The 26,157-nt window shown below is 43.2% G+C and overlaps 1 protein-coding gene across 1 annotated transcript in view; it reads right to left on the reverse strand.

Annotated features, from left to right (window-relative positions):
- Positions 1-1,587: 1,587 nt before the first annotated feature.
- Positions 1,588-26,157, reverse strand: part of TSPAN17 (tetraspanin 17) — a 79,340-nt gene continuing 54,770 nt past the window's right edge. The window contains exons 3-8 of the mRNA XM_040406713.1: positions 24,231-24,377; positions 20,429-20,599; positions 16,890-17,015; positions 10,409-10,456; positions 7,965-8,081; positions 1,588-3,159 (exon numbers count right to left, since the gene is read on the reverse strand). Of these exons, the coding sequence (XP_040262647.1) occupies positions 3,094-3,159; positions 7,965-8,081; positions 10,409-10,456; positions 16,890-17,015; positions 20,429-20,599; positions 24,231-24,377 (675 nt within the window). The 3' untranslated portion in view covers positions 1,588-3,093. The remainder of the gene's footprint in view (positions 3,160-7,964; positions 8,082-10,408; positions 10,457-16,889; positions 17,016-20,428; positions 20,600-24,230; positions 24,378-26,157) is intronic.

Consider the following 26,157-nt stretch of genomic DNA (forward strand, 5'->3'; position numbering starts at 1 on the left):
GCAGTTTTTAAAATGTTACCCTCTTGCTGGCTTTCATAGGGTTGATCCTGCTGACAGATGCCCTTCAAATAGTTTTTAATACATCGTTTCAAATTCAGTTGTTCTTCAGCCAACTATAGTTTTCCTAAAGACCAGTGGATTAGCCTATTCTTTTCTAATCTCTCACATAAAATGCCCACCCCATCAACACCAGTCTGTTTCTTTTGTCTTAGGTCTTGTTCACATCACAGGTTGTTCTGACATTCGATGTATGTAAGAAACAAAATAAATTAATGCCATTTTTGGCTCCGACATTTAACAGAAGGGCATATGTTTTTAGACAGAATAGGAAAGGTAAAAATCCAGCACTCCATATTTTCTAAGATTTATTACTGTAATTTACAACGTGAAGGTCAAGATGAGAACAGTTTAGGCGTTTCAAGCATAGATTGCTGTGGACAGGGAGTCCTTTGTAAATGACCACTGATCACTCTGACCTTTTCCAGCAGGAGGTAACTGAAGAGGTGATGTTTGAGCATTTGTGCCATCACATACGTTCTATAGCCGTTTTCTGAATGACCTGTTAATGGCTCGCCTGTGAAGGTTGTAGTCTTGAATGATAAGAAAAGAATGACAATACTGCCAAATGACCACTGCAAACGGTATTTCGATTTTTCCCAAACCAGACGGCTGCAGCTAATACCAGGAAGGTGTTTTCGCCACCAGTAATGTTTTAATGCAGTGCGATATCACCCTCTAGTGGCAGCAGCATGTTACAATTCTAAACTGGGAAGCAAAGCAACCAGAAGACAAGTTCTGTAAAGTTTATTTTTCATAAACAATTTGTACAGTAACATTGCACCGTGAATTCCTGATTATCCTCTGAATTCCACTGCAGCAGTGTGAGGTGTGGACGGTAGGAGAGGCGACTTCTGCTCACTTCAACACTTGGAACACACATTCGGAAAACATTCACAATTTTAAGGGACACAAGATAAAAGAAAAAGAAAGCAGCACTAAACCAGATATCAGCCTCTAGAGAAGTAAAAGCAGTCACTGGCCTAACATTTTGGCTAGCTAGATCACACTATGGGGTAATAGAATAAAATAAAGCAGTGACTGCCGGGGAGAAATGTTCACCGTTCACATACTGTAGTGCGGCAAATCGGTGACTGCATATTTACTGGTAGAAAACCCATACAGATTTCCTAAGTTACATCCCGCCCCAAGGAACTTATGGTAATGTGTGAATTCAATCCATATGGCACCATTAACTCGACGGTGTCCATACTCGTCAGTAGATGAGCTGTGTAGGAGAGGTAGGTGACATGGCACTTTCCATCTGTTTCATTACAAGCTATGCAGTATTAAAGCTGCAGTGCATAGATATCAGGAAAACCACAGGTTAGGAATGTAGAATATCCAGAGTTCAGATTTATGGTATACTTTAGAGCAGGGCTGGCCAACCTGCAGCCCTCCAGCTGCTGTAAAACTACAACTCCCACCATGCTTTGCTGTAGGCTGATAACTGTAGGCAGTATGGGCATGCTGGGAGTTGTAGTTTTGCAACAGCTGGAGAGCCTCAGGTTGGCCATCCCTGCTTTAGAGTGATGGCTTTCTACTGGTTTGTCGCATCATATATAGTACCCATAATCGAATGATAATTACCCCGGGAAATGTGTGCGCCATCACATTCAAGGAACCTAACTAGAACTCTAAAAACATTTCCCTTTTCAAAGTAAATGTCCCCGAAAAAAGATAAAACGTGGAAATAAAATGGGGACTCTGGTCTTCAGTCTTCGTCGGACCCTTTCCAGTTCAAATAAACACTAGCATTTGAAGGTTTGCTATTTGGAATGATGTTTTCACCAGGTAGCCTACAGGAAGGAACCACATAGCTGTGCAGTAGATTTATCATCTCAGGGAGTTCAATGGACGTATGTGCTTTATGCCCAGACAGACGTATAAAAGAAACATAAAGCCTTGTTACAAAACACACAGACTAAAAATAAGACATTAGCAGGTTATTAAGGATGGCACGGGCAAGATATAAAACGGAAGGCCAGCAAAGGAGGATGCGGGACACAACCTAGCAGTCCTGGTCTTGAATGCGGTCGTCCAGTTTCGAGAATGCAGCAGGCTGTGGGCATTTTAATGAAAACTGATCCATTAAGACTTCAGTAAACAATCCATACATTAGCATACACCATGGCATATAAACTGGGCAGGATAGCCGTAGTGTTCATGGCTGTCGTGTGGGCGTCTCGATCAGTGAAAATGCACATTCAAATGTCATGTACGATAAGGATTTTCTCTGTATTGGGGATGAGGCTGTAAAAAGAAATGGATCGCCTTAAGCTGTAACAAGAGTGGCAACAAATACTCTCCCGTCAGTCTGCAGCGATAGCCACGCACGCTCCGCCGCAACTGGCCAATCTACTGTAGACCTCTTCCACGGAACTTCTTTCGATGTGCTTCTGAAACAGCTGGCATGTCCAATACTCTCATAGGAAACACAGAAAATACCCCGCCTTTAAGAAATGACAAAAACAAAAGCAAAAATACCTTCTAGTAAAGGTTGCATGGGCAGCTGCAACGGCTCCAGTGTCTGACAATACAGGGAAAGGGGTGCTGGCACCACACACCACAATCATGTGCCAGAAAAGGTCCCTTTAGTTAGACCACATTGAGGCCTTCATCAGAAGTTGGTGTGTTGAGTCTTTTCATTTTGTTATATAGATATAGATATATATATATACTATATTTATAAATATAAATCACTGTCACGCTGCCCTTTTCTTGTACATGCACTTATTTACACCATGGCTTCCAATGCCAGCCCCTCCATGCCCAGGGAGGGAAGGAAGCCCAGGCCGGAAGTAGGAATTTATGACACAGAATATGGCATCATCCCCCAACTAGAACACAGCAGAAGGGAAAATAATAAGAGGTTGGACCACCTTCATCCCACCAACTTGCCACAAAACACTATTGAGAGAAAGGGGCAGTCCGATAAAAGTCCAGTGCCAAGTCTCTGTGATGTTACAGTGCAGTCCCATAAGGCAGGCTCCAGTGTCCGTCGTGGCCGGGCTGAGGAGAACACAGGGCAGTATGTCACCAGTTCGCCTTCACAGCTTTAATATCACTAACTAAATTCTGAGCCAGGCAGATTCCAAATATCTGGAAGGGAATAAAAAAAAATAAGTTGTTTAATACAGAGGCTTTTATACTTACTTGGCAAACCACAATTAGCAAATGGGATGATCCTTCCCACCAGATCTACATAGTTCTAGGAAAAAGTGCTACCGTTTCCTCTATTGTATACACAGTGCTAAACTTCCAAAGGTGGCCATATACTGTACATCACAAGAACAGCGGGATCGCCAGACCATCTAATGTGGTGGGTGTCACCCCCTCAATGGAATTTAAGTTAAACCGTTTCTGCGTTCAGTGTTTTTGCTCATGCAGTAGCACCATCTGTCCCCTCCCTGTCCATAAAGCTCTCTTTCAGATGACAAGACCAGCTATTAGAATCCTGCTCTTGCCTGGCGCTGTAATCTCACTTCTGCACAGTGGGCCACAACTTTGGTGCATGCGCAGTAAGTTTCTTTGCTCCCAAGCAGTACTGCACTTGGGCCAAAAATATTGGGCATAGCACAGGCGTCAGCACGATTTAAACGCCTGGACCTTTCAATTACCTAAGGACAGGAGGAGATCTGTGGACACAGAAAAGAACAGATGGACTTTTTCTACTGGAAGCAGCAACGGATTAACATAACAGGTACCACTAGGAATAGTCTAATATGCAAAAACAGATTGCCTAAATGGGGTTAAACACAGGCAAGGGATGTTCTATGGATCTTATTGCATTACCCTTCACCCACACAACCCCAGGTATCAGGTTTATCATACACCTAAAGCCATGAGCACATGTTGCGTATAACAAGTAGATTTAAGCCCCTTTCACACGAGCGAGTTTTCCGCGCGGGTGCAATGCGTGATGTGAACGCACAGCACCCGCACTGAATCCTGACCCATTTATTTCAATGGGTCTGTGTACATGAACGTTTTTTTTTCACGCTTCAGTTCTGCGTTGCGTGAAAAATGCAGCATGTTCTTTATTCTGCGTTTTTCACGCAGCCCTGGCCCCATAGAAGTGAATGGGCCTTCAGTGAAAAACGCATTGTACCTGGAAGAAAGTGCGGGTGCGATGCGTTTTTCACTGATAGTTGCTAAAAGATGTTGTTTGTAAACCTTCAGTTTTTTATCACGCGTGTGAAAAATGCATCAAAACACATTGCACCCGCGCGGAAAAAACTGAACGCAATCGCAGACAAAACTGACTGAACTTGCTTGCAAATTGGTGCGAGTTTCCCTGAACGCATCCGGAACCAATCCATCACGCTCGTGTGAAAGAGGCCTTAGGCTACATGCACATGACCCTCAGATGCGGACCCATTTATTTCTGTATGACAGTATTCGTGTTACCGTTCTGCGGACAAGAACACCCAGTTGTAGTAGAAAAATCCAGCATGCACATGGCTGGTATCAGTATTCTATGGATCCGCAGTTTGCGGACTGCACAATAGATAAGGCTGTCTGCATCTAGCCTTATATACAGAAAATCAGCAGTGTAATAGAGTACCAGCTAAGTAAAGGAGATTGTAGAAACTCATCTACACGTTGCATAGTTACATATACTGAAAAAAAAGACAGGTCCATCAAGTTCAACCTTAATGCCACTCTTGGTGTAGGGCTTTCTATTGTATAACTGCTCTAACTGTAAAGAATCCTTTCCTGCAGTGATGCTTACATCCACACATAATGAATGTCCCCTGGTCCTTGGTAATTATAAAACCTGTCCCAGTTCTTTATACTAGCCACACATGTATTTATACATGTAAATGAGATCACATCTAAAGCGTCTTTTTTTCAAGCTTTCTTAGAACAAAGAGTCAAAAACCTAACCCCATATTCAAGATGTCAGCTATTGGGATTGGAAGTCTAATTTGCTTTTGCAGCTACTACCTGACACCGAGTACTGCTGCTTATGTTACGTGTAACATGAATATCCAAGTCCTTCTCTTGTTCTGCCGAGTCCAGTTTATTCCATTTACGGTCCATTCACACGTCCGCAATTTGGGTCCGCATTCGTTCCGCAATTTGTGGACCCATTCACTTTCAATGGGGCTGGAAGGGATGCGAATCCACATTTCCGGGATTCGCATCCGCATTTTTGGGATCCGTTTTTTCGGGATCCGCAATTCCGTTCCTAAAAAAAAAATAGAACATGTCCTATTCTTGTCCGCAATTGCGGACCAGAAAAGGCATTTTCTATTCTAGTGTCTGTGATGTGTGGTCCGCAAATTGCAAATCGCACATTGCAGGTGCCCGTGTTTGGCGGATCCGCAAAACACTTACGGACGTGTGAATGGACCCTTAATGTACTTATTACCGCGGCCTAAGTGCACAGCTTTATATTTAGCCACCACTCCGTTTCTCGGTACCACTAGGAACCCGAACCAGAGTTCTGTGTCGAGGTTTTTTTTTTTTTACAGTAAAAATTAATTCCCGAAGTATTACACAAAGTCTCATAAAACTTTGCGAAGTAATAACTTTGGCTCATCAGAGCCAATACATTCCAATAGTGTATGGCGCTCCCGCTCTGTACAGTATTAAAACAAAGTTTTCTGCGAATCGTCTTCGGATGACGCATGTGAAGTCTATTCGCTCAACCCTATTATCAACATTAAAGGGGTTGTACAGTCATAGAGCTACATAGACGAGTTATTAAAAAAATAAAAATAAATTACTAATAAAGTGTTTCCAAATTTGGATTCCAACTGCCCTTTCAGAACCCCAGTCACATGACACAATATGACAATCATGTGACTTCCATCATTGCAGCCCTGCTCCTTTACATCGTACCTTTAACTTTTGCTCAGATGGAGCTGGTCAAGCTCACTGCTGTTACCAATGTGTCTCAGTCACTGCAGGTCCATCTATAGCAGTGCAGTAGCGCTCAGAGAACTCTCTGCACCAGTGCTGCTGAAACACACCGTGTGCACACGCTCCTAGCCCCACCATGCTCCATCTAAGGGGCCGGGTCTTCTACTGTGTCTGTGCTCTTAAAGTGTTCCCCTATCCACATGTGTGCGGCCGCTCCATTCATTTCTATGGGAGTTCCAGAGATGGACGCGCTCTGTACTCTACCATCTCTGGAACTCCCATAGAAATGAATGGAGTGGCCACTCCGTTCATTTCAAGGGGGGCTGCAGGGGGTATTGGTTTCCTCCCGCACTCCAAAGACACACTAATAGGGAACCCTATTTGAGGGCAGCTAATGTTTGTACATCTCTGCGGAATATGTCAGCACTATAAAAGTGAGCAAAATAAATACATTTCCTCTATTTGAAAAAAATCCATTGCGGAAAAAAAAAACACCAGAGCATGCTGCGAGTGAAAAGTGCCTCTAAGAAAGCATGTTTGTACTGGATTTCATAATTCCCACAGACATATAGGTAACATTTGGAAATGGGGTTTATCCCTCTAAAAATGCATAAAAAGACAAACTCTGCAAAAAAGAAAAATCCCCAGCAAAAATGCCAAAGCCTGCCTAGGGCTGCTGGACACTACTACTACACGTTTGCATGCAAAATATACAGATTTTGCTCCATATTTGTCATGGAAATGCTTAAAATCGATATACAACAATGGAGGTTGCCTCCTTCCAACAAGCCAAGAACATTTTAGCTTATAACACTCCTAGTCCATGCAGAATGTTACTTGATATAAACGGACTGTCAAAAGGGCATTTATTCGCTAAACAGACCTAATACTTTAGTCCAGCAGGGGGCAGCAACACTCTTCATGTCAATATATTTCTCATGGTAAATATATCAGGGCTCAAACTGAAGCGTAGGACCTAAACACACTAGTAAGGGTGCATTCAAGTGACCGTATGTATTTTGTGGTCCACACAAAATGCTGATGATGTCGGTGTTACATCCATTTTTTTTTTTTTGCCGTCCCATTGTTAAAATGCCTATTCTTGTCTGCAAAACGGGCAATAATAGGACATCTTCTTCAGATAATGTCTGTACAGTGCTGTGGAATATGTCAGTGCTATATAAGTGCATAAAATAAAATAAAAAATATTCTACCTTTTTTGCGGGACTGCGGAACGGACATACGGATGTGGACAGCACGCAGCGTGCTGTCTACACTTTTATTGTGGCAAAGGTTAACTCAAAATAGAGCAGGGCGGGTAGTGGAGTATTCATTTCCATTCATTGTTCTGGTCCTCATTAGCATAATGCAGGTTGTGTCAAAGAAATGGGGCCATGCAGCAGTAACTGGGAGCACCGCTGTGCACAGTGCTATATACCAGCGCTGCAGCCCCACCAGTCACATACCAATGGGAACCAGTGGTGAATCTTAGTCCGATTTGACACTATGTTTTGCAGTGACACATATGCCATAGGCTCCAATTCAACCGATAGAGGCTAAAAGAGTGTCCTTTTGGGCTGATGGCATACAGCTTTAAATATATGTTGGAAAACCCCCAATATACAATACACAATGTGCAAGCACCATAACACACAGGAATACGATCTGAACAGAAAGAAGCCTTATGTTTGATGCTTCAGGATTTGATTGAAAGTTACATTTTAAAGGGGTTTTCTCAGATAACTCATCAGCATCTGATCGGTTGAGGTCCAACACCCGGGCCGCCTGTCGATCAGCTGTTTGAGAAAGCACTGGCGCTCGCAGTAGCGCCACGGCTTTTTCGCAGCTTTTATTCATCAGCCCCATTGAAGTGAATAGGGCTGAGCTCCGATACCAAGCACAGGCATTATCAATTGGACGGCGCTGTGCTTGGTGAGCTGAGAGAAGGCCACGGGCATTGGACCCCAGGATCAGATACTGATGACATTTAATTGTTTACTGATAGAAACCGCACAGTACCCTATGAGCATACGTACCTGCAGCAAAGCAACTGCAACAAACACTCCGGCAACTACTATTAAGTTGTCTTGTAGCCACTTCTCAAACTGGCCCACACATCCCTTCGTGTATATGTAAGTCTGTTGCTCCAGCTCCTGGTGTGAAGAAAAGACTCCTGTGAGATCACTCAGAAGACCCAAAACATTGAAGATGATTATTCTAATGGGAGCTGAACAGTGATGCTGTCTGTAAGGATAACCTAGAAGAGAATATGCAGCTCTGCAAAAGAGGTCAATTACCACACAGCCTGCGGCACAGACCGGCGTGTGCAACTGAAATATCTTTATGTGCAACCCAGTAGTAAAACACATCGGAAAAGGATAGAACAGAATCCCTGACCTTGCGCTGTAAAAGAGCACTGATTGTATTTCATAGACATTCTAAGGCCTCATGCGCACAAAGCATTTTATGGCCGTGTGCTATTAGTATTTTCTGTGGATAGCACAATGACCCATTCATTTCTATGGGACCATGCACACATCTGTAATTTCGGCAGATCCACATGGCCTTTTCGCAAATGACAGAACAAGTCCTATTCTGGTCCCTATTGAGGATGATAACAGTCATTTCTAGTGATGGGAGTGAGAAACATAGAAACATAGAATGTGTCGGCAGATAAGAACCATTTGGCCCATCTAGTCTGCCCAATATACTAAATACTATGGATAGCCCCTGGCCCTATCTTATATGAAGGATGGCCTTATGCCTATCCCATGCATGCTTAAACTCCTTCACTGTATTTGCAGCTACCACTTCTGCAGGAAGGCTATTCCATGCATCCACTACTCTCTCAGTAAAGTAATACTTCCTTATATTACTTTTAAACCTTTGCCCCTCTAATTTAAAACTATGTCCTCTTGTAGCAGTTTTTCATCTTTTAAATATTCTCTCCTCTTTTACCTCGTTTATTCCCTTTATGTATTTAAAAGTTTCTATCATATCCCCTCTGTCTCGTCTTTCTTCCAAGCTATACATGTTAAGGTCCTTTAACCTTTCCTGGTAAGTTTTATCCTGCAATCCATGTACTAGTTTAGTAGCTCTTCTCTGAACTCTCTCTAGAGTATCTATATCCTTCTGGAGATATGGCCTCCAGTACTGCGCACAATACTCCAAGTGAGGTCTCACCAGTGTTCTGTACAGCGGCATAAGCACTTCACTCTTTCTACTGCTTATACCTCTCCCTATAAAGAAAGATTCGGAATGCACACACAAGGTGCCCATATTTTGTGGATTCGTGTTTTGCAGATCGAAATACAGATAAAGTTGTGTGCATGAAGCCTAAAGCTGGAAGTGTTTCCTTCCGAGTACATATTAATACTATGCCTATTATCGCTTTAATGACAAAATGAACCAATTTTCAGACTGGGGAATTATTGTAAAAATGTAATGTTAGCTTAAAACCATACTTTACCCTCAAAGTTAGAGGTATTCCCATCTCAGACAATGTGGGGGCATATTGCTAGTATATGCCCCCATTGTCTGATAGGTGCAGGTTCCACCCCTGGGACCTGCACCTATCTCGTAAACTGAGCCAGCAAAGTGAAAGAGTGCACACTGCGCACTGCCCTCCACTCATGTCTATTGGGCCGCTGAATATAGCCAAGCGCTGGGTCGGCTATATCTGTCTGCCCCATTGAAGTGAATGGAAACGGTAGAAACGCAAGCGAGGTGCACTCCCATTCATTTCTATGGAAATAACAGAGCCATTGCTCGCCTATTTTTGACTGCCCCATAGAAACAAATGGATGGTGGCCGCACATGCGCGGCGCACCCGCCTTCACTTTGCCAACTCAGTTTACGAGATAGGTGCGGGTCCCAACTGTACTAGCGATATGCTTCCATTGTCTGTGACGGGAAACCCCTTTAAAAGGGGTTGTCTCATCTCGCTGTTACTAAGGCGAGATGAGACACAGTTCCGACCACCTCCCGGTTGGGAAAAAGCAGAGCGTTCTGGCGCTCTGATGCATCAGTAGCTCCCATTGCCATGCATGAGAGCTATCGAAACAGCTATGCAAACAACATGGCTTGCTGTTCTACGCTGTTTCAGGGGCTCTCATGCACGGCAATGACAGCTACTTAAACAGCAGAGCTGTTTTCCGGCCGGGAGGTGGTTAGAACGGTGTCTCATCTCGCCTTAGTAACGGCGAGATGAGACAACTCCTTTACTATTAAGGGTCACTCATTTAGAAAGGGACAAACTTTTTATGAGGATTTATATGCAATTATGGCGACCTGCAGGCCTGCTGTAACTTATCACATGGAAGGAGAGACACAAACTGCATAATATGCAACACATTAGATGCAAATTCTTACAATATAACCAGCAAAATAGTTCCCGCAATCCAACAACCGAAACTAGTAACTATTCCATATGTAACTGTTCTCACACTATGAAGGCACTACAAAAAAATACAAGTCTTACCAGCTTTAGCCTCACGTCATATCCACATTGTGTGTTCTGAACATCCTCCTAAAAAAAATTAAAGATAACTTGCTTTAGAAACACTTTTGCAATGATAGAGTATATAAGGGATCAAGCACTAGATATAAATACAGCACCGCAAGGTGACACACATTAATATAAAAGTTTCTAGAGAAATGGCAGAAAGCAAAGGTGTTCGGGCTTTTCAGGAATTTGATTGTCCCCCATGAAGGTTTATTAAAGGGCATCTGTCCGCAGACTTGTACCTATGAAACTGGCTGACCTGTTACATGTGCACTTGGCAGCTTGGAGCAGAGAAGTTTAAAGCCCATACCGATCCTACCACTGTTAACCTTCTGCAGGAAAAATATATATACACTGCTCAAAAAAATAAAGGGAACACAAAAATAACACATCCTAGATCTGAGTTAATTAAATATTCTTCTGAAATACTTTGTTCTTTACATAGTTGAATGTGCTGACAACAAAATCACACAAAAATTAAAAAATAGAAATCAAATTTTTCAACCCATGAAGGTCTGGATTTTGGAGTCACACCAAAATTAAAGTGGAAAAACACACTACAGGCTGATCCAACTTTGATGTAATGTCCTTAAAACAAGTCAAAATGAGGCTCAGTAATGTGTGTGGCTTCCACGTGCCTGTATGACCTCCCTACAATGCCTGTGCATGCTCCTGATGAGGTGGCGGACGGTCTCCTGAGGGATCTGCTCCCAGACCTGGACTAAAGCATCTGCCAACTCCTGGACAGTCTGTGGTGCAACGTGACGTTGGTGGATAGAGCGAGACATGATGTCCCAGATGTGCTCAATTGGATTCAGGTCTGGGGAACGGGCGGGCCAGTCCATAGCATCAATGCCTTCGTCTTGCAGGAACTGCTGACACACTCCAGCCACATGAGGTCTAGCATTGTCTTGCATTAGGAGGAACCCAGGGCCAACTGCACCAGCATATGGTCTCACAAAGGGTCTGAGGATCTCATCTCGGTACCTAATGGCAGTCAGGCTACCTCTGACGAGCACATGGAGGGCTGTGCGGCCCTCCAAAGAAATGCCACCCCACACCATTACTGACCCAATGCCAAACCGGTCATGCTGGAGGATGTTGCAGGCAGCAGAACGTTCTCCACGGCGTCTCCAGACTCTGTCACGTCTGTCACATGTGCTCAGTGTGAACCTGCTTTCATCTGTGAAGAGCACAGGGCGCCAGTGGTGAATTTGTCAATCTTGGTGTTCTCTGGCAAATGCCAAACGTCCTGCACGGTGTTGGGCTGTAAGCACAACCCCCACCTGTGGACGACGGGCCCTCATATCACCCTCATGGAGACTGTTTCTGACCGTTTGGGCAGACACATGCACATTTGTGGCCTGCTGGAGGTCATTTTGCAGGGCTCTGGCAGTGCTCCTCCTGTTCCTCCTTGCACAAAGGCGGAGGTAGCGGTCCTGCTGCTGGGTTGTTGCCCTCCTACGGCCTCCTCCACGTCTCCTGATGTACTGGCCTGTCTCCTGGTAGCGCCTCCATGCTCTGGACACTACGCTGACAGACACAGCAAACCTTCTTGCCACAGCTCGCATTGATGTGCCATCCTGGATAAGCTGCACTACACGAGCCACTTGTGTGGGTTGTAGACTCCGTCTCATGCTACCACTAGAGTGAAAGCACCGCCAGCATTCAAAAGTGACCAAAACATCAGCCAGGAAGCAAAGGAACTGAGAAGTGGTCTGTGTTCACCACCTGCAGAACCACTCCTTTATTGGGGGTGTCTTGCTAATTGCCTATAATTTCCACCTGTTGTCTATCCCATTTGCACAACAGCATGTGAAATTGATTGTCACTCAGTGTTGCTTCCTAAGTGGACAGTTTGATTTCACAGAAGTGTGATTGACTTGGAGTTACATTGTGTTGTTTAAGTGTTCCCTTTATTTTTTTGAGCAGTGTATATAAAATCGCTCACTCCTGATAACTGCCCTCAGTAAAGGTGCAGCAAATAACGGATGATACGGCACATAAAATCATTGTTTGCCAGCAGCAAACAGTAATAAGTAAACAGGGATCTGCTGCCGGTGTTCTAACAAAAAACCTTACCCCGTAAAAAACCTTTACCTCTCGTCACTTCCGGTGACATGGCCACACCGGACATGACAAAGATCAGCTGGAGGAGTGGGTGTGCGCCTCAGCGCAAGCGCACTACCACGGGTAAGTTAAAAATTACAGGGATCGCTGCGGGAGAAGCGGCCAACAAATGCACATGCGCAGAGAGAGCCGAACCTGATCAAAGCCAGCCAGCAATGCATCTGAATCTCTGTGTCCGCGCGTGCGCACTGAGGGGTAAGGAGATCTGATGGTCGTTTATCTTGTGAAATCTCCTTACCCTCACACTGCGCACGCGCGGACACAGTGCTTCAGATGTATTGCTGGCTGGCTTCGATCAGGTCGGTCTCTCCCTGCACATGCGCATTTGGTGGCCGCTTCTCCCGCAGCGCTCCCTGTAATTTTAATTTACCCGTGGTAGTGTGTTTGCGCTGAGGCGCACAACCTCTCCTCCAGCTGATCTTCGTCATGTCCAGTGCCGCCGCGTCACTGAAAGCGACGAGTGGTAAGGGATTTTCACAGGGTAAGGTTTTTTGTTAGAACAGCAGCAAGCAATGCTTTGGATTTAGTTTATCAAGAGATTTAGACATTTTTACGCCTTGCTTGACGAGGGGTTTGGCTTATCAGAAATGCACTCAATTTTAGTGTATTATTGGAGTAAATCTAAGCCAGCAAATAGGTGGGATAACATTAATCTACACAGCCTAAAGATGCACCAGATTTATCTGCATCTGTCACTGTGATAAATCTGGCTCATGACTGTCCAAGTTTAAATAGTCTTACTTTTAAACAGCATTAGTAAATCTGTCCCAACAAATCTTTATGGAGAGGAATGATCACAGTAGTGACATAGGAAATGTGTGCTGCAATAAAATGCACTTCTCCCCTCAGGTCAATAAGGCAATTGTAGGGAGCAAACAGTTAGTTCCTGATGATCCCATGCCTTGACCCATGTAAAAGGGCTTGTTTGGTGCAGAGAAGTTCTCTGCAAGGAGTCTCCATGCAGTGGCTGGGGATGACAGGTGTGGAAATCTCAGGCGTTTCTCTCGTGCATATTCAGGAAAATTTGGGTGGGGGGTCAGTTATGGATATTTATGGTCCTTTTGCATGGACCAAAAGCGTTCGTAGAAAAGCTAGTTCCCAATAACTGGCTGGTGTAAAGGTGCCAGCAAACACTCGCCCATCGGGTGATCTTGTCATGTGAATGCATTTTCTTTGACGTTCAGGCAATCATCGGGAATGTTTGGTTCATTCCCGACAACTGCCAGTAACTAGTCCAGATAAACAGTCTGCAGTTTTTGAAGCCGAAGCCAGCAAGGGATTCAAAGAGAGACAGTCTTTCCCTTTTCACGTGTGCTCCGTTCATGATCAGATCCTGGCTCTGGCTTCAAAAACTGCATCTAAAAACCTAACCGTGGTTTCACACTTTTTAGTTGTGATTTTTGAGCATGTTTTTGCACCAAAGCCAGGAAAGGATCCAGGGAGAAAAACTGCCACAAAGACTGCAACATTTTTTCTCAAAAATCCAACTTAACCCCTTAGTGACCACCCATACGTGTTTTTACGGCGGTCACTAAGGGGCCTTAGGCTGGGCCGCCGCGTTTTTACGGCGGCCCAGTTTAAGCGCCGTGCGGCTCCCACGTGCAGCGGGGAGCGCGGACCTGGCTCTCACATGAGAGCCGGGTCCCTGCTCTAACAGCCCGGAACGGCAGGAGTGCCGATCCGGGCTGTTTAACCCTTTACATGCCGGGCGCAATGGCGCCCGCTGCATGTAAAGTGGTGACAGAGGGAGTCCCATCAGCACCCCGAAAATGCGATCGCGGGGTGCTGATGTGCTGGGAAGCTTACCTTGCTTCCGATGAGGGCCCGAGCCTGTCTTCAGTTACTTCCAGCAGGCTGTGCCTCTTTGGCGCAGCCTGCTGGTCAATGTTCGAATAGCATTGCTATTGAAATGCAATGCATTATAGAGATAATGCATTACATTTTAAAAGCAATCAAAATACTGTATATTATAGTCCCCTTGTGGGACTATTAAGTAGTAAAAAAAAATAGAAAAAAAATACACATTTATTAAATAAAAAAAATTCCATAAAATAAAAAAATATGCCTTTTTTTCCATTGAAAATACGCTTTTCAATGAAAAAAATTGCAAAAAGAAAATATCCCCCATATGTTTGGTATTGCCGCGTCCGTAACGACCGGGACTACATAAATATTACATAAATTATCCCCTATGGTGAACGCCGTAAAAAATAAAAAATAAAAAAAGACAGAATTTTGAATTTATTCTTAGTTTCCACCGAAAAAAAACGTAATAACAAGCGATCAAAAAGCGGCACTTACTCCAAAATCATACCCATGAAAAATACAAGTCGTCTTTCAAAAATCAAGCCCTCACACAATTCCATATAAAAAAATAAAAAAAGTTATGGGTCTTGTGAAGTGGCAATGCAAAATAATTTTTTGGGTTAATAAAAGGTGTTTTATTGCAAAAAAAGTAGTAAAACGTAAACAAAATTATAAGTATTTAGTATCACTGTAATCGTACTGACCCAGAGAATAAAGATATTATGTTATTTGTACCGAAAAATGAACGCCAAAAAATGTATAATGTAAAAACGCAGTGGCAGTATTGCTATTTTTCCCCATCTCCCTCCCAGAAAGAGTTAATAAAAGTTAATCAGAAAGTTATGTGTACCCTAAAATGGCGCCATTAAAAACTACAACTTGTCCCGTAAAAAACAAGCCCTCATAAAGCTATATAGATGAAAAAATAAAAAAGTTATAGCTCTTGGAACGAGACCATAAAAAAAGGAAGAAAAACGCTTGGTCATAAAGGCCCAAACAGGCTTGGTCACTAAGGGGTTAAGGGGCAAATTATCAGCAGAAAGGAGCGTTCGTCTTCAAATCACAATAAAGGAACATTAATCATGCAAAAAACAAGCAAATACTGATTGGTTCTGATAAGGTGGGATAAAAATTATCTTTGGTTGACATCTCCCCGTGAAAATGGGACAAGCTGCAGACTATGTAATAAAATAGCCATATGAACAATCAGATTTTTCAAGCAGCCCTACATTTCGTAATTTTTTACCTACTGTATGTAAAAGGTCCTCAAACATGTGTAACGCCCAAGAGTGGCATTACCACTTCTTCACCCCGCTACTGTCTTTATTGGTCTAATATAATGTCACCAGCAGTTGCCGGGGAAATGGTAGAGCAACAGTTATGTAGAATGGAGCTTACCATTCCACTCTGTGGAGGAGTGGGCGAGTCCTACTTTCTGCAGGAAGGGTGGGTCCCAGTTTCTAGTCAGTTCTAGCTTACCCCCTGCTAGGGGTAAGGTGTACAGCAGGGCACGTCTCTGCTGGACGTGCTCTAGCCTAGCCAAGCCAGCCAGAGCACCCTCAGCTCTGCTAGATGTGGAGGCCACAGCTTAAAGCCTCAGGAACCAGGAGGAGAGTTCCCTGGCATAATTAAGAGACAGACTACAAAGAGAGAAGTTGCAGCATAAAGAAGAAGCTAAGCTATAGTGCAAGCCTGTCAGTACAGCAGAGTCAGAGAGCAACAGATGTAGCAGAGTTGAGTTTGCCTGCCAAGTTTAATGCTAAAGCCTGCTGGGACCAAGATCAAGTCTGTAAACCGTTACAAGGTCTTTCATCCCTTAATTACTACCCCCTATTTGTCTGCTTCGGAGCAAACGCCTGGGGGTCCAGCTGTATCTAGGTAGGAGCACCGTGACACTTACACTCAACATAAAAGGCACATTTTAGGCCACCCTATACCACCCGGCCATTCCTACACCTCGGTACTCGGGTCATCCTTTAGGGCACCAGGGGGCAGGCTGCTGCATATGCGCCAACTGACTTGCTATGTCGTCAACTGGCGCTTATTAGTACGCATGTAAAAGGACCCATAGGGCACATTTATATGGGCAAATAAACTGACTGTAACAAGCGCTGATCAATGATGTGGCACGTCAACTGGAGCTTGTTTTCTCATATTTACGTCTCACAACATTCATATATATATATATTTTTTTTTTATAAGATCGTCCATCTCTATTCTTCCTCCGTACAATTAAATTACAAGAGACAGGCAGAAGCTCTTTTACAGCTGACCAGCAATAATTTGTAGGTCAGCATAAAAGAAGCGATGGGCAAAATAACAGAATTATGGTTTGTAGTTCAATCTCTGGACATGTTTAAACTGGCAACGAACAAACCATTACTTAATTATCGACCCAAGTAAATGGACCTTAAGAAATAAAAAACGATGAAATCTCATCCATTTACAAAAGCAAAACAGACATACAGTATAACAACTGTCAGACATCATGAAAGATAACCGCCTAGTGCAAGAAACCTACTGCAGGGTCCTTCACACAACATGAGAACGGCACTCCACAGCGCTCTCGGCTCGGATTAGAATCTGTGCAATTGAAGTAAATGTTGAGGTTCCAGTCATTGGGTCCATGAGCACCACAGCAGGACCACTATTGAAAGAAAAGAACAATTATGTAGCAATCGTCAAACAATAAGACTTAGATTAAAAAGAATACTCAAATATGTCGACCAATATAAAGACTATGTTTATTTGCAGACGTGGGGGACCGCGATGGGGACGAGGTTCGCAAATCTATATGTTGGTAGGTGAGAGTTGGAAGCCATACACCACAACAACAAGCTCCGGGCGGGCCTCGTCCTCTGGCGGCGCTTTATAGACTACGTCATTTTTTATTTGGGATGGGGGTGAAACCGGTTTTAAAAAGTTTTTAACTGAAATTAATAAAAATGAATTTTATTCAGATTTTACTCCTACATACAGTTCTATGGAAATAAACTTTTTAGATTTAACTATTTATGTAAGGGGGGGGGGGAATATGTACAAAAACGTATGAAAAACCGACCAATTCCAATAGTTACATTTCAAGGAGTAGTTGTCATTTACCCCGTTGGCTTGATAATATACCCAGGAGTCAATTTTTACGTATTAGGAGGAACTGTACAGAGATGATCGAGTATGATAGAGAAGCAGAAAAATTACAAAATAAATTTGCGTCAAAGGGATATAATGTGATTAAGCTTTTAGAACAGAAAGATGAAATCAAATCAATTGAGAGGGAACAACTTTTAAAAAATATAACAGTAGAAAAAATGTCACGGATGAAACAGGAAGGAAAAGAAATAGAAAAAATCCCACCTATCATCATCCCGTACAGCGCACAAACAAAAATCTTTAGGAACATCGTAAAGCGCCACTGGGATATTTTAAAAGAAGATAAGGTAATAGGAAGTTTATTTACCAAAGATCCAGCATTTGTATATAAAAAAGCGGCCAATATCGGGAACATAGTCGCACCTCCGAAAAAATGTGCTGCCATAATGAACAACAAAAAATAAAATGACAAGTATACGTTAAAAGGATTTTCTCCATGCAAAAAATGCATGGTGTGTAAAAAAAATAAAAAAAATCACAGAAAAATACTATTAAAATGAATCGAATAACAAATGAGGACGGCACTTACGTATATAAAATTAGGGACTATATAACATGTAGCACTAAGGAGTCATTTATGCAATAAAGTGTCCTTGCGAAAAGTTGTACATCGGACGTACAAAGAGACAATCAAAAAAACGAGTGGGTGAGCATATATACAACATAAATAAAAAATCGGAAGGGCATCCCCTAACGAGGCACTATAAAGTAAAGCATAATGGGAAATTCGAGGGATCCCCTTTCTTCGGTATAGAAACAGTTAAAATGGACATACGAGGAGGAGACTATATTAAAAACATGTTGAAAAAAGAGACTCAATGGATTTTTAATATGGACACACTGGTCCCAAAGGGTTTAAATGCAGAAATCGAGTTATTTGGTTTCGATTAAATATTATCGAATGTATTTAAAATCGAATTTCTGAAGCCTGAGTTAATTAAAGGGCTTCTTGTCACCCCCAAAACACATTTTTCATTTTTGGGCTTGTTAAAATCCTTATTGAACGACTATTCCCTATATAGGGCTCTTACCTTGGTCTGTGGCTTCGTTTCATTAAAAATCGATCTTTTAAAATATGCAAATGACTTCACTACCAGCAAGTAGGGTGTCTACTTGCTGGTAGCTGCCGCATCCTACTTTTAAAAAACCGCCCCCTCCTCCTGCTGATTGACAGGGCCAGCGAGCGCTCTCCTCCTCCGGTTGGCCCTGTCAGCATTTCAAATCCCGCGCCTGTCTTCATTCGGCGCAGGCGCTCGCCTCCTCAGCACTCCCTCAGTGCGCCTGCGCCGATGACTTCTTCTCTTTTGGTGACGTCATCGGCGCAGGCGCACTGAGGGAGTGCTGAGGAGGCGAGCGTCCTTCTCTCAGAGCGCCTGCGCCGAATGAAGACAGGCGTGGGATTTGAAATGCTGACACGGCCAGCCGGAGGAGGAGAGCGCTCGCTGGCCCTGTCAATCAACAGGAGGAGGGGGCGGTTTTTTAAAAGTAGGATTCGGCGGCTACCAGCAAGTAGACGCCCTACTTGCTGGTAGTGAAGTCATTTGCATATTTTAAAAGATCGATTTTTAATGAAACAAAGCCACAGACCAAGGTAAGAGCCCTATATAGGGAATAGTCGTTCAATAAGGATTTTAACAAGCCCAAAAATGAAAAATGTGTTTCGGGGGTGACAGAAGCCCTTTAAGATCGTGAGCGGGTAGAATAAAAGGAAGCTACTGGGGGCACTCGAATGATTCCCTGACGAAGAGCATCGCAGTTCTCGAAATGCGTTGGAAGGTTTTTTGGTGCTTACAGCAGCCCGTAGCTCAAGAGGTGACGTCACCAGCTCCCTTTGTGAGCGTGAGCGTAAGTACAAGCAGAGTCTCGCTACCGGCCGGGGCGAACTCCATACAGCCTGTTCTACCTGCTATTACCTCTGTGCAGAAGATTTTTGTGTATATTGGAACGCCGGAGAAAGTGGTCCCCTGATTCTACATACCAGAACCAAGGTAATCTTGATGTTTGAAACTGAGGTGGACAGGTTTTACACAGTCAGAACCAGAGGTTAATAAGGGTCAGGATTAATAGGCTGAGCGCGGTGTCTCTTTACTTTTAAACAATAAGACTTCTGGGTTCCATGAAAAACTCATTTATAGTATCTGCTGTCAAAGCATTGTGTACAGAAGACTAGTTGTGGAAAAGACAATTAAAGGGGTTGTCTCACCTCAAAATTGGTGGCATATTGCTAGTGCTGGCAGTTCCATAAAAGTGAATGGAGCGGTAGCCACGCATGCGCACTGCACTCTCCATTAATTTCTGTGGGACTTCCGAAAATAGCCAAGTGCGCTGCTCAGCTTTTTTTGGGTCTCCCAAAGAAATTAATGGAGGGTGGCTACACATACGCAGTGCACTCTCTTTCACTTTGGGCGCTCCGTTCAAGAGATAGGCGCGGGACCCAGAGGTGGGACCAATATACTACCAATGTTTGAGGTGAGACAACCCCTTTAAGCACTTGGTTAGTGATCTAATGTTTGCAGGAACCGCTCTTTACAGGGAGCAGAGCAATGTATGAGTCACATGTAGATATTGTTGCAGATGTCAATTTTTCAACTGCAAAGTGTGAAGCCAGACTGAGTGTTGCTGGTCACTACAATGGGGTTCACTGGCTCTCCAGTGTGAACAATGTCATTCAGTTGGATGACATACTGCTGCATGCTGTGCTATCAAGTCCTTTTTTCCCCAGAATCTGTGATGCAGGCTCCTGCCAGAACCTCCACTGCAGATCAGAACCTAGACCCTTGCCATCTTTATACAACCTTTTGGGTGGTATACTTTAGGCCAGTATTTTGCAAGAACAGAGGCATATCATTAATAAATCATTTTATGTCTCAAAGTAATGCCCCTTTACTAGCAAGAAACAATCAGACTTACATATTCCTGAGCAAAATCAATGAGGTTCTGCAAGTCTATATCATCTCGATATGCCTTGACATTGTTATTAATGAAGAAATTGAGTTGATCTTTGATCCAGTCTTTAAATACGAAGGCCAGGATTCCTGCTGTCAGCTCAAGGAAAAAGATCAGCCCAAGGAAGACCGAGAACTGGAATAAAGAGAAACAAAGCATACATCAGAGCAGACTTCTAAGACCTGCTGACCAGACTGCATTTCTAGGAAAGACACAAGGGTCTGAAGACCCTAAAAATTTTCAGTAAGGACAGGGGAAGGAGGAGAAGTTGGCTCAGATATGCTCACCATAGTTATCAAGGCATCTATTTAATAACTGGGCAGGGACGAAATAAGTCAATGAATGAATGGGCGCTGGGTGTGGTAGACAATAAAACCCTAAATGAAAGATATCTGAGTAAACAATCATTTAAAGCACTAGTAGAAGATGTTACATATTAAGTAGCTGGTACGTCACATCCACAAAGTCCGACTCACGCTAGTGCTAAGCAGACAATGGTCATTTAGTGCAACAATAATATTTAAGGAAAATACCAATACGGCATAGCACCTTAGGCTATGTTCACTTTTGTGCAGGAGGCTCCATTGCATATTCTGACATATATGATTGGAAAGACAAATAGATACCTTGGGTGTGGGTGATTTCTGTCACGCAATAATTCTGCACTGCTGTGTATCTTCCATTCATAATGAAAACAATGACAGATAGATAGTAACAGAGCCTAAAGGCCCATTTACACCCATCAATTTTGCAGGCAATTGTCGGGAAGGAAGCGTTTCTTCCTGACAATCGCCTTCTTATCAGCAGAGGAGACCGCTGTATTTACAGTGGATATAAAAAGTGAGACAAAGATAAATCATTTGAGAACTTTTTCCACCTTTATTGTGATCTATAAACTGTACAACTCAATTGAAAAACAAACTGAAATCTTTTAGATAGAGGGAAGAAAAAAATATAAAAATAAAATAATATGGTTGCATAAATGTGCACACCCTTAAACTAATACTTTGTTGAAGCACATTTTGATTTTATTACAGCACTCAGTCTTTTTGGGTATGAGTCTATCAGCATGGCACATTTTGACTTGGCAAGATTTGCCCACTCTTCTTTGCAACCACCACAGATTTTCAATTGGATTCAGGTCTGGGCTCTGGCTGGGCCATTCCAAATCTTTAATCTTCTTCTGGTGAAGCCATTCCTTTGTTGATTTGGATGTATGCTTTGGGTCGTTGTCATGCTGAAAGATGAAGTTCCTCTTCATGTTCAGCTTTCTAGCAGAAGCCTGAAGGTTTTGTGCCAATATTGACTGGTGTTTGGAACTGTTCATAATTCCCTCTAGCTTAACTAAGGCCCCAGTTCCAGCTGAGGAAAAACAGCCCCAAAGCATGATGCTGCCACCACCATGCTTCACTGTGGGTATGGTGTTCTTTTGGTGATGTGCAGTGTTTTTTTTGCGCAAAACAATTATGGCCAAAAAGTTCAACCTTGGTTTCATCAGACCATAACACCTTTTCCCACATGCTTTTGGGAGACTTCAGATGTGTTTTTGCCAAATGTAGCCTGGCTTGGATGTTTTTCTTCGTAAGAAAAGGCTTTCGTCTTGCCACTCTACCCCATAGCCCAGACATATGAAGAATACGGGAGATTGTTGTCACATGTACCACACAGCCAGTACTTGCCAGATATTCCTGCAGCTCCTTTTAATGTTGCTGTAGGCCTCTTGGTCGCCTCCCAGACCAGTTTTCTTCTCGTCTTTTCATCAATTTTGGAGGGACGTCCAGTTCTTGGTAACGTCACTGTTGTGCCATATTTTCTCCACTTGATGATGACTGTCTTCACTGTATTCCATGGTATATCTAATGCCTTAGAAATTCTTTTGTACCCTTCTCCTGACTGATTCCTTTTAACAATGAGATCCCTCTGATGCTTTGGAAGCTCTCTGTGGACCATGGCTTTTGCTGTGGGATGCGACTAAGAAAATTTCAGGAAAGACCAACTAGAGCAGCTGAACTTTATTTGGGGTTAATCAGAGGCACTTTAAATGATGGCAGGTGTATGCGGACTCCTATTTAACATGATTTTAAATGTGATTGCTTAATTCTGAACACAGCTACATCCTCAGTTATAAGAGGGTGTGCACACTTATGCAACCACATTATTTTAGTTTTTGTTTCTTTCTTCCCTCCACCTAAAAGATTTCAGTTTGTTTTTCAATTGAGTGGTACAGTTTATAGGTCACATTAAGGCTACTTTCACACTTGCGGCAGGACGGATCCGACATGCTGTTCACCATGTCGGATCCGTCCTGCGGCTATTTCGCCGTGCCCCCGGGCCGCCGCTCCGTCCCCATTGTCTATAATGGGGACGGGGGCGGAGCTCCGGCGCAGCACGGTGAAAGCCGCCGGACTAAAATTACTGCATGTCAGGTTTTTTAGTCCGGCGGCTTTCGCCGTGCACCTCCGTGCTGCGCCGGAGCTCCGCCCCTGTCCCCATTATAGTCAATGGTGACGGAGCGGCGGCCCGGCGAAATAGCCGCAGGACGGATCCGACATGGTGAACAGCATGTCGGATCCGTCCTGCCGCAAGTGTGAAACTAGCCTAAAGGTGGAAAAAGTTCTGAAATGATTTATCTTTGTCTCATTTTTTTTTACAGCACAGAAACCTGACATTTTATCAGGGGTGTGTAGACTTTTTATATCCACTGTACATACAGTGATCTCCTCCACAGTATGGGGAGGAGTGATTGCTAATGCCATCGTTCGTCCCTATACAGACTCATTGTTTGCCGGCAGCAGAGACTGTTTACACAGCACCATCTGCTGCTAGCAAACAATTTTTGTGACCACATGAAAAATGTGATTACCCAATGAACAAGCGTTTTGCTCATTCATCAGGTAATCAGCGGCACATTTACACCGCTTGATAATCCTCAACGAGTGTTCCCATGATCGCTTGTTAGCGATTATCTGGCAGATTCTCGCCCCATGTAAAGGGCCCTTAAAAGAGCAATTTTCTAATTAAATAAGTTATGCAGGGTAGTACTTAGTACTATGCAGATACCGCTGACAGCACTGACTTCGAAATCTAAGAAGTTGACAGGGAGAGTAGGAACCGCAACTGATGGAACAGACACAATGACTGGGTGGGTGGAATGGGGAAAAAATGAGTAGGTGGAATGGAGGGTGGAGATTCTACAGTCATTGCCCGCTTTTCATGACACGATCATGTGTGTTAGAAAAAGAGGAGGGTTCATAAAAATGATGTTTGGCCTGGATGCCATATTTTTTTAATGTACGAACGCTAGAAAAATGGCATGAATACACTGACATATGGTTTAACATGCTGTGTGTTCCTTAACATGGTGCATGTCTGAGCGTCTATAGCAAACACTACTGAACAATGCCAGGTAACTGAATCGCATGCTTTACTGGAAATGGACTGACGGTAACCTCCAGTAAATGCTTACCATGATGACACAACTCCATCACTTATTTCTACATTTTCTGTTAAAATGTAACCCTTAAAGAGGCAACTAATAAAAACAATGCTTAATGGATCTTAAAGATGTTTTATGCCAGTTCTCTTCTTGTTCTTGGACAGAAATACAATTTAGAAGAAAATGTGCCATTTTACATTAATGTGTTTGTTCATGTGGAGGATTTTTTTATTTATTTTTTAAGTCCGTTCAGTACAAAGTCTACATTCATGTCACTTGTAGAGGAAAAAAAAAAAAAAGCTTCTGAATGTAAATGAACTCATAACTTACAAATTTTAGAAGAGTGGTGTTCTCCCGTAGTGCTCCAATGCAGCCAGCGAACCCCAGCACAAACATCACAGCCCCGGTGACCATGAAGAGCCAGACAGGGTCAAAGCCGCCCAGGTCTGTGATGGATGAGATGTTGGAAAGCACACCCTGCGGACAGTACAACCGTATTGTGAGACAGGATCAAGTAAACAATATTCAATCTTAGCACTGATCACGTTTTAATGTTAAAATGCCCTTGCTAAAACGTTGAACTCCACTTGACAGTGCAATCCACATAAAATTGAGGAACTTTGTAAAAGCTTAAATTACTCATGTTTACCGATTGGGAGTTATGGCCAGAAATATAGGCAAGGCAAATAATTTCTGCTGGTTGCTACTGGAATCAGTCAACACCTTGCTGACAGACACATTCCTAACAAAACTAAGAAAGCTCTAGGAGACTGAACACTTCTGCACAATGGAGCAATACTGACTAGAACTCATTTTGAGAACTAGCATTCATAAGAATACTGGTTCCTGTTAATGGCCTGTATAATTGAGCATCCAACCAGCCCATGATGGGCATCTTTCATTAGGATGAAAGATGCCCAATTATCAGCAGCACATCTCCCTGTGTAATCAGGGATGAGCTGCTCAATCAGGGTGGATTTGATTTAAATCAAACTGATTTAAATCACGATTTAAATCACTAGTCAGTAAGGCTTGATTTAAATCATAGTTTTCTACATAAAGACTAGTTCTTGCTGGTATAACTTATATTCTGCAAGTAGATGAAGATTTTTAGAATAACAACTTTTCATATTAGTTTGATTAGGTTGATTCGGTATTCATAGGTTTGTAGAAGTTAGGATTAAAGGGGTTCTGCACTTTGTTTTAACCGATGATCTATCCTCTGGACACCCGGGACCCCCGCCGATCAGCTGTTTGAGAAGGCAGCGGTGCTCCAGTAGCGCCGCAGGCTTCTCACTGTTTACCGCCGGCCCACTGACGTCACGACTAGTATCAACTAGCGTGGGCGCGGCTAAGCTCCATTCAAGTGAACAGAGCTTAGCCCCGCCCACGCTAGTTGATACTAGTCGTGACGTCAGTGGGCCAGCGGTAAACAGTGAGAAGGCCGCTACTGGAGCACCGCTACCTTCTCAAACAGCTGATCGGCGGGGGTCCTGGGTGTCGGAGGATAGATCATCAGTCTAAACAAAGTGCAGAACCCCTTTAAGGTCTTTTTCTCAACTCTGTTCATGTTATAACATTTTTGCTGTGAAGAAGAGGCATGTGATCTCTGCTGAGTCAAATTCAGTTTTGAGAACTGCAAAAGTAAACCAAGCATCTGTGATAATATCTTGTAGGCAGAGAAACTGCCCAATAATCTTACAAAAACCTCTGGAAGAGCATGACATTGTGAATGGATTCATGGAATTTATTTACCAAAAAAATTCAACATATACAGCCTTATTCTACATAATTAAAAAACGAATCTTTATTTCATGATGGAATAACCTTTGGATGGTAATATATTTTCCTCAAAAAAAATCTGATTTTTATTTTTTTTAAATCATTGATTTTTATCCACCTTGAACAGAACAGAATATGGGAGGAATGACTGCGGTAGCAATTGTTCCTCCCACGTTCGGTTTGCATCGCCTGTGTAATCAGGCTGGTGAAAACAACCACCGATTGATGTGTTATCATCCATCGGCGCTCACATGGCCCAAACATCGGTCAGTGTAAAACAGCCCTAAAGGTGCTTTCTTGTGATCAGCGAAGCAAGCTTCGGATGTTACAGCCAGATTAATACTGTACTGAGATCAGTCTCCGTACAGTATCAGAATGTATGGGCTCCGATGATCTGTCAAGTTATTCGCAAATAAGTCAAGTTATTCGCAAAGTCGCACGTGACTTAGTTGAATAACTTCGGTAGTTGATGTTT

The sequence above is a fragment of the Bufo bufo genome, chromosome 1 (genome assembly GCF_905171765.1).
Source record: "Bufo bufo chromosome 1, aBufBuf1.1, whole genome shotgun sequence".
Taxonomy (NCBI): Eukaryota; Metazoa; Chordata; class Amphibia; order Anura; family Bufonidae; genus Bufo; species Bufo bufo.